An 8,846-nucleotide genomic window follows, 5' to 3' on the forward strand; every position below is an offset into this window, starting at 1 on the left:
TTGTTAGCGTTTATTCAGCTACAAGATTCTTGTCACACGAGGTTCACTTCGCTCAACGAAGTAATGTTGTAAGTTAAAATAATTTGCTGTAGGGGTGATCAAAATAGAACTGAAATGAAATAATCAAATTGAAGTATTGAAATTTTGATCGATTTGGTTCAATTTTTAGACATACATGTAGGAATAAAACTTTATTTCTTTAATTCTAAATCTTAAAAAATTGTGAACGCTAAAATATACTTTATCCGTTTTATAAACATATGTATTTTTTAGCACGTCTCACAAGAGTGTATATTTATTATTTTTGGGCACTATTCTACCACTAACTCCTACTAATTTTTTTTATCCCTACTTTATAATACTCCCTCCGTCCCACTCCAAATGTCTCCTTTCTTTTGGACACGGAGATTAAGAAATGTGTATAAAGTAGATAAAGTGAGTATAAAATAGATAAAATGGGTTGGTGAAAATTATTTAAATATTAGATAAGAGATAGTGTATTGCCTAAAAAAGAAATGAGACATTTGGAGTGTGACAGCCCAAAATAGAAAATGAGACATTTGGAGTGGGACGGAGAGAGTAATAAAGTAGATCCCTTTCTCCACTCCAATACACATTCAACTAACAATTGATGTTTAGTTTTCTTCAAAAAAAAAAAAAAAAAACAATTGATGTTTAGTTTATTTTCATTTTATAAAAATAAAAAATATTTAAAAAGTTCGATAAATCAAAATTCGATACGAAATTGAAATTTGAAGTTCCATTTCATTGGGTTAAGTTTAAAGATAAAGTTGATCGGTTCGATAGACCATTTAAATTTTTTTGATTAGTTCGATTTTAGGAGCTCAATTCAACTTCCAACCGAACCGAATGCTCAACCCATGACCGATGACCCATGACAAAAATTACTTAACCTCTTTTAAGTTTTAAGCAATCTATTCCAAGTGCCGCGGTATACACACACATACACAAAACTCATGATTTAGATGGTGTTTGGGTGAGGTTAATAATTGTTAGCACGTCTCCACATATCTAATAAACTATACACAGCATGCATGTAAAATAGACACTAAATCAAATTTCATTAATTAAATAGAGAAAAAGAAATTAATTATTTGGAAAATTAAAGTGTGATATAGAAAAGTTGACCAAGAAAGAAACCAAAAATAGAAATGTAGTTCAATTTCCATTTTCGTAGGAGATTTATTAGGATGTAATTTCAACCATATTTTTTTGTTTTGTTGAAACTAATCCCATGCTCCATTTCTTTTCGTTCCTCTTGTCCCTTTCTCAAACATCCCCGCCCTTCTCCTAAAGGTATCCATTTTTCTCCTTTCTCTCTTTACTTTTTCTTTTTTTCCTTTTTTCCCTTCCAAAACTCTTCTTTTATTATAAAAAATAAATTATAGTAATTACGTTTCCTGTACAAATTGATTGTTTTCTAATCAAATTACCTTACTCGTCTGCAAAATCGTGTGCTAGATTTTTGCAGACGTTAAATTGTGATATCATTGAATTTATGCAATTTGATTAATGAAGTTGATGATGAGGAGATGTGAATTTTGATCAGGGTTTACCTGATTGGGAGAACGGTAGGGATGCGTGTTGCCTTCTTCCGGATTTAGAAATTTGTAATAATGTCGTCGGATTCATCTTCGAGTCCATCGCCACCACCTGACTCAACGTCATCTTCACCTTCACCGCCGGCGGCGGATTCACCACCACCTCCGTCCAGCAGTGGTTCACCACCACCGCCGACTCCAACAGAATCACCACCACCACCGTCGACGGCTGGATCACCGCCACCTCCACAATCCTCCACGCCACCGCCAGCGAGCGGCGGTTCATCGCCGCCGCCTCCGTCGTCGAGCGGCGGTTCATCGCCGCCGCCTCCGTCGTCGAGCGGCGGTTCATCATCGTCGCCTCCGTCGGACTCTGGTAATGGCAAATCTTCTAGTCCGTCGCCGCCGTCTGGAAACGACAAAGGCAAGTCTCCGCCTTCTGATAGCGACGAAAAATCTCCATCGCCACCGAAGTCTAAGTCCGGAGACTCATCTTCGCCGCCGTCGCGATCTGGAAATGATCGTCAGAGGAGCGATTCGCCGCAATTAGAGGATGCATCGGGTAAAAGTTATGATGATTCGTCGAATCAAACCGCCATAATCGCAGCGGCTGCTGCTGGAGCAGCATTACTGCTCTTCGTTTTTGTTGCCCTCATGATTTGTTGTTTGAAGAAGAAGAAGCGAAAGAGGCCTGATCACGAGCTCAAATACTACAGAGACAACAATAATCCTCAACAGAACATGAGTAATTCGAATTAATTCTCCAATTTTATAAATGCACATCTGCGTGATTAATAAACAAACGGTTTTCGTGCAGATAATAATTACTATAATAACCCTTCCTCGGAATACATGGTGAAGATCCAGCCACCGCCTCCGCCGGGGAGCGCCGGAGTGAGTTCGGAATACGGGTGGAAGCCGGTGCCGCCGCCGCCTCCGCCGGCATTGACCAGCAGCGAGATGAGCTCGGGCGGCTTCTCAGGGCCATACCAAGGTGGAATGGCGCAATCGCAACATCCGGCCGTGTCCCTAGGGTTCAGCCAGAGCAGCTTCACGTACGAAGATCTGGCGGCGGCGACGCGCGGCTTTGCTCAGGAATATCTGCTCGGGCAGGGGGGTTTCGGGTACGTGCACAAGGGGGTGCTGCCCAACGGCAAGGAAATCGCCGTGAAAAGCCTGAAATCCAACAGCGGGCAGGGCGACCGCGAGTTCCACGCGGAGGTGGATATCATTAGCAGAGTGCACCACCGCCACCTGGTGTCGCTGGTTGGGTACTGCACCACCGGAGCTCAAAGATTGCTGGTTTATGAATATGTGTCTAATGGTACCCTTGAATATCACCTTCATGGTAAACTCTCCCTCCCTACACTTGAATATGTGAAATATAATGCTTGTGACGTTTTATTTATTTTGTATTTACCTTTTCCAACATTTAAAAAAGGATTAGCAAATATTGGAAAAATAATTGTATTTTTCCTTTGTTACACACAGGAGCTGGTCGCCCAGTTATGGATTGGCCTACCAGACACCGAATTGCTCTGGGATCTGCTAAAGGATTCGCATACCTTCACGAAGACTGTTCGTATTTGAATACTATATACTTTCATCTCGTATTTTATTTATTTATATATCAATATATCAATATGATTCTTTTGTTGCAGGTCATCCTCGCATTATCCACAGAGATATAAAAGCTGCAAACATTTTGATAGACTCAAATTTTGAAGCAAAGGTAGGTAGTACCATCTGCTTTAAATGCAGTACAAAGACTATCTTCATACTTATTCAACTACTATATTAATCATCTTGTATCACCTCTTACATCAATGTAGGTAGCAGATTTTGGATTGGCCAAACTTTCAAACGACAACTACACTCATGTCTCAACTCGAATCATGGGAACATTTGGGTAAAAATCAAAATACTTTTGGTTCTATTACTTACAAGCATTATCAAATTCACATTAAAAACACGAGATGAAATATGATTCCACGATATTAGATACTTGGCTCCTGAATACGCATCGAGCGGGAAATTGACTGAGAAGTCCGACGTCTATTCATTCGGTATCATGCTTCTGGAGCTCATAACTGGAAGACGGCCCATTGACATCCACAGCGACGATGACAGCTTAGTTGATTGGGTAACTAATTCACATAATTAACTTTTTGCCAAAATAAATAAAATCTATTCTAGTTTAATTTAAACAATTGTTTGTCAACGTAAACAGGCTAGGCCTATTCTGGCGCGAGTTCAAGAAGGAGGCAGCTACGAGGAATTGGTTGATCCGCGATTGGGAGATAACTACGATCACAAAGAAATGCTTCACATGGTGTCATGTGCTGGCGCTTGCATAAGACATTCTGCCCGAGGGCGTCCTAAAATGAGCCAGGTTTTGATATTATTTTATTTCCATATTTTTATTTGTATGGGCGATCACAAAGAAATGCTTCACATGGTCATAAATGCTATTATTTCTATATTTTTATTTGTATGGCTAGAATTTCCTATGACTAAAAGGTTTTAGCTAGACTAGGGTGCTGCCTCTTATTTTAATTTGCTCGACTATTTATAAAAAATTGTGTCAGACTGTCCAACGGGTCAAGACACGTTTTGATAAAGTTGCTATTTCTACTATATATATAGATCGTGCGTGCTCTAGAAGGAGACGTGTCTCTAGATGACCTAAACGCGGGCGTGATGAAGGTGTCGTCGAGCAGCGACTCCGACTACGACCTGAGGAAGTTCGCAAAGGGCGCGTTGTCGAGCCAAGAGTTCAGCAGCGAGGAACACACGGTGGACTTCCAATCGAGGAGTTGAAAGGATTCAATTTATACACGTGTGTATGTTGTACACTTGCAATACGATTTGACTATACGTACCGCATAGGCGAAACTTGTTTATTTGCTCAGACGTGAGAGGTGATGGTTAAGACGTACAAATATTGTAGCCTTTTTTACATATCACATTTTTAACCTTGTTGTAAACGCACACAATGTAATTTTATGCTACCTTCATGTTTACTCCTAGTTTGTTTTTGTTTCCTTTGCTTTAATTACTTATCTCGTAAAAATTTTGTTTGTTTCAAAATGCAAGGCTCGCTCTTTATAATGGATTTTCAATGTGATTTGTATACAGGGGCGGAGCCAGACTTTTTATTCAGGGGGGTCCAATTTTTTTTTAAAGAAAATTAATAATTAAATAAAAAAATAAAAAATAAATTAAATTATATTAAAAATAAATGATAATCAATAACACAATTGTAATATTTTTAAATTACAAAAAAACACATTTTAATAGATTTTCAAGCTCATATTCGTGTTACGATGTATTTTGCAATAAAATTACTAAATATTGAATATTATATATAGTGCAAATACATGATACAGTCTCTTTCTAATTTGGAGAAATTTTTATTTGAAATGTTACGAACCGATGTCGTTTAGGCCTCACAAAAACGCCGTCGTCTTTACTAATCCACGTAAGCTCCAATTCAACACTCTAGCGATCGAAAAAAATTGGGGGAAGAAATTGCAAAACTTGAAAAAATAGTGATTTAATTCGCCACACTCAAAAGACATTAAAATTGCAAATTCAAAATAGTTTATGATTTTATTTTCCAAAATTCCATGAAACTTTGTAAGGCAAAGTAACTTTCAATATCAAATTCAAAAAATAAATCTCTAAAATCAAATCCAAGCATGATATGCATAAATTAATTATGTGTTTACTTATTCTAAGCATCTTAACTCTAAAGCTTACATATCAATTACAGTATAAAATAGCTCAACAAGATAATAATGTAGATAAAATTATATATTTTTTATTTTTAATATAAAATTACGAAAATATCTTAGTATTTTTGAAAATCCCAGGGGGGCCCAATGACCCCCCTGCCCCACCCCTAGCTCCGCCCCTGTTTGTATACCCGTCCTTCAAATATAACAAAGAAATTATAACAAATATTCATTTCATAGACATGATATATATTAAACACACATTAATTAACTGTAGCAAAAGAGCTACCCATATATAACTTTTAATTGAGTAAATTCCCTTTCTTTGACTATAACGTAGTAGTATAATAGAAGGAAACAATAAAAAATAAAGAAAATTTTCTAGCCCCCAAAATCAAAATTTATGATATGTAAAGTTAATCGATGGGACATGGATACGATTTCCCTTTCCATCGACCTCACATGAATTCAACGGCTATTTTTAAAGTTAATAAATTTCAATTATTTTTTAGTTTAGTTAAAACTTAGTTAATCCCTACTCTACAACATTCTGATCAGATACCGACACTGAAATGTTTTATAGGTATCCGATAATTATCCATTGTCATTTGTTCTTGTCGACGGATCAGCGATGTCAGCATATTCTTAGTTGATAAAAAAAAAATTACAAAGGGAATGACAATCCATCGTACGGCTATCGACGGAATACTCGTCGGAGGACAGTCGGCCGACAGACTCACTGTCCGTCAATAACCGCCGATGCTGCTGTGTTCGTCGGCAAACCTCCGACAAAGGTGGGCCGTACGATTATTAAGGCTGTCCCGGACCCTGTCTGCCTGCACGAGAGTTTTTATCTTTCATGGAAATTTAATTTATTTTATAGGGGCGTTAAATAAACATGATTGATATGATTGAGTATATATTTTTCTTTAATATAATATCTTAAATTCCATCTTTTTAATAGGATAAGAATCAAATAAAATTTACTTAAATGATAAAAACAATCAAGGATCTTGTGATATCTCAAAGTTTTAATTCATCAAAATAAATAAAAAATTAATTTTATTATTTTTATCAATCAAAAATTAATTGAAATTATTTTATAAAAAAATAGTTAAGTTGAAATTGAACTGACAAGCGCATAAAAGTTGACCACTAAATCCATAACTAACTGCCACATTTTTGAATGAATCCCCACTCAATTCGTTGCAAGAAACCACATTTTTACACAAACCATCAATCCATAACCACCATATTTGTGTGTGTATATTTCTGTAATCTATAAAGCCATTCCATCATCATATCTCCAAAAGAAGGATTATTTCAAAATGGCATTCAGCGCCTTGGTTAGCTTAATTTCTTTTTTCTTCAATTCCCACCTCCTTTTACTTTTTCTTTTCCTCCCACAATATATTTTCTAAAATCGTTGCAATAATTAACACATTTTGTCCACGTGAATTATTATTATTACTATTTATTCCCATGGTTTCTCATATTTTATGTGGATGATGCAGAGGCAATGCAAAACATCAATGCAAAGCTCGTCGCACATCCGCGGGCTGGCCTCCGCCGCCGCTCCGAAACAAGAAGCCGCGAAAGTGGGAATGTATAAGAAGTTCAAGACGAGCCTGGGGCACGCGGCGGTGCCGGTAGGGATATTGGGCGGGGCGGTGGTGATGGCTCTGATGATCGGAGTGCACACGGTGACGCAGCACTTCGTCCGGTCGCCGTTGGTTCACGTGACGAAGCAAAATAGGGGGAGCATGCCGGAGGTCGACCAACCGGACGCCTCCATCCGATCCGGCGACAACTTCGTCAACAAATCGTTCCTCAGAAAGGTCGCCCACCTGCAGGACAAGCAGTACGGAGAGGAGAAGCTACCCATTAATATATACACGCGGTATGTATTCATCAAATATTACTCTCTCCATCCTCTTTCAAAAAAAATGGGCATGGAGATTAAAATTGTGTGATAAAAGGTGTAGAATGAAATATTTCAAATGGAAGAATTCAAAATTAAGGGCAAATTTCTTTCCATTTATGAGTTGCACCGTCTTAAATAGGACAACCCAGAATAAAAAATCAGACGGAGCCGAGACAGCCCAGAGGGCGGAGGGAGTAAATATTTTCCTTGTAATGAAAAGAGTTAATATACAAAAATAGCTATTTTTACATTTTAGATAAAGCAATTATTTTTTAGTTTAAATTAGTAATATTTTGCTCTTAAGTGGCGAATTCAAGATTAAATTCACAGTTAAATATTTTTTTAATAATGAATTAGCTTATTTAGAAAGCAATTTACAACTAAATCTATAGTTAATGAGAAAGTCGGAGATAAAATAATAAGAATTTCATAATATATATATATTAGTAGCTAGTTTTTATTTTTACTAACTTAAAATGATGTTTTGCCTTTATGCCTTCTTCTTTTGCAGGTCTCGCGAAGCTGATACCTTGCAAACAGTTGGAGTGATTGGCAAGGACTAGTCGAATCGTGCGTGTCGAATGTTGATCCATGAAATAAATAATAGCATATAATCGAATTGAAGTAGTTAAAATTTTGATATTGTAATAGGTGGTTTTTAGTTTCCGTACTAGCGTGCCCATATTTCACGAGAGAGATGCTTAGTTCAATTTGTTTTACTACTATATATATAGTACATTATAAGTATGTGTGACTAAAATTTTATATTTTATTTATTATGTTGACATGAAGAGGAGTGAATAGGGTGTTAATATATATGACACCATAATTATCTTATTTGGTAGAATATGATACGAAACACATGCTCTTTATAAATTAAAAGTCCAAAAATATATACTGATTTGAATTAATGAGCGTTTTGATGTGTCATTATTTGGATGGTCGTTTCGTATTTTAACAATCGAATTTTTGATCATTAGTTTTAACGATCGATTTACAATCGAAAAATCGATCACTATAAATATTAATTTTGATTTTAATTTTCAACCGTCTACAATTTTTAAAGACCCAATTTTATTTTTAAGAAAAGATAAAATAAATTTTAATTGTAACAACCCGACGTATCTCTCAAGCCTTTCTAATGTACTTTGTTCTTAATAAGACATGTCTTCATATTCCTAGTGGGTTGCCACTTATGGAACTGTTTCAAGTCAATCACAATTAACCTCCTCAATAGGATGCACACAATTGATATACTTTCCAATAGGTCACTATACATGAAACTACTCTAAGTCGAGCAAGATTAACTTTAAAGTTTTTTTCAAGTGATCACCTGTAAAAAAGAAACATATTATTTATATAACTAACACCTATCAATTACTTTAAAATCTCCATCAATATGCAGTCTTATTCATGCATATCCTTATAATATGAGGAGCAGAGTAGGATATCGAAACTTGTCTGAATGATACGAGAAGATTGGTGATGCCAGCAGAGGAGTAACGATTAAGATAATGATCGATTTTAAAACAATAAAAAATAAAAAAATTATTCAAAGTTTAAAAAAGTTAATATCATTGTTTTAAAAAGTTTAAGAAATATCTCACTGATTAAAAAAAATAT

General features: G+C 36.1%; 2 protein-coding genes across 2 annotated transcripts; both read left to right on the forward strand.

Annotated features, from left to right (window-relative positions):
* Window positions 1–1,160: 1,160 nt before the first annotated feature.
* Window positions 1,161–4,617, forward strand: LOC131005355 (proline-rich receptor-like protein kinase PERK7). The gene is made up of 9 exons (XM_057932280.1): window positions 1,161–1,317; window positions 1,571–2,307; window positions 2,380–2,910; window positions 3,054–3,140; window positions 3,224–3,294; window positions 3,395–3,471; window positions 3,564–3,705; window positions 3,793–3,954; window positions 4,209–4,617. Exons 2-9 carry the CDS (start codon window positions 1,638–1,640, stop codon window positions 4,380–4,382), a joined length of 1,914 nt encoding a protein of 637 aa, XP_057788263.1. The 5' UTR covers window positions 1,161–1,317; window positions 1,571–1,637; the 3' UTR covers window positions 4,383–4,617.
* A 1,957-nt stretch (window positions 4,618–6,574) lies between these two features.
* On the forward strand, window positions 6,575–8,014 carry LOC131005443 (uncharacterized). The gene is made up of 3 exons (XM_057932446.1): window positions 6,575–6,645; window positions 6,814–7,199; window positions 7,735–8,014. Exons 1-3 carry the CDS (start codon window positions 6,628–6,630, stop codon window positions 7,784–7,786), a joined length of 456 nt encoding a protein of 151 aa, XP_057788429.1. The 5' UTR covers window positions 6,575–6,627; the 3' UTR covers window positions 7,787–8,014.
* Window positions 8,015–8,846: the final 832 nt, after the last annotated feature.

This window comes from Salvia miltiorrhiza, chromosome 1 (genome assembly GCF_028751815.1).
Source record: "Salvia miltiorrhiza cultivar Shanhuang (shh) chromosome 1, IMPLAD_Smil_shh, whole genome shotgun sequence".
In the NCBI taxonomy this organism is placed as follows: domain Eukaryota; kingdom Viridiplantae; phylum Streptophyta; class Magnoliopsida; order Lamiales; family Lamiaceae; genus Salvia; species Salvia miltiorrhiza.

Excerpts from the sequence above, each read along its gene's own strand:
- LOC131005355 (XM_057932280.1), top strand. The coding sequence starts at position 1,638 with ATGTCGTCGGATTCATCTTCGAGTCCATCGCCACCACCTGACTCAACG. Across the intron at positions 2,308-2,379 it reads TAATCCTCAACAGAACATGA|ATAATAATTACTATAATAAC; the intron begins GTAATTCGAATT and ends GTTTTCGTGCAG. Across the intron at positions 3,295-3,394 it reads ACTCAAATTTTGAAGCAAAG|GTAGCAGATTTTGGATTGGC; the intron begins GTAGGTAGTACC and ends ACATCAATGTAG.
- LOC131005443 (XM_057932446.1), top strand. Across the intron at positions 7,200-7,734 it reads CCCATTAATATATACACGCG|GTCTCGCGAAGCTGATACCT; the intron begins GTATGTATTCAT and ends CTTCTTTTGCAG.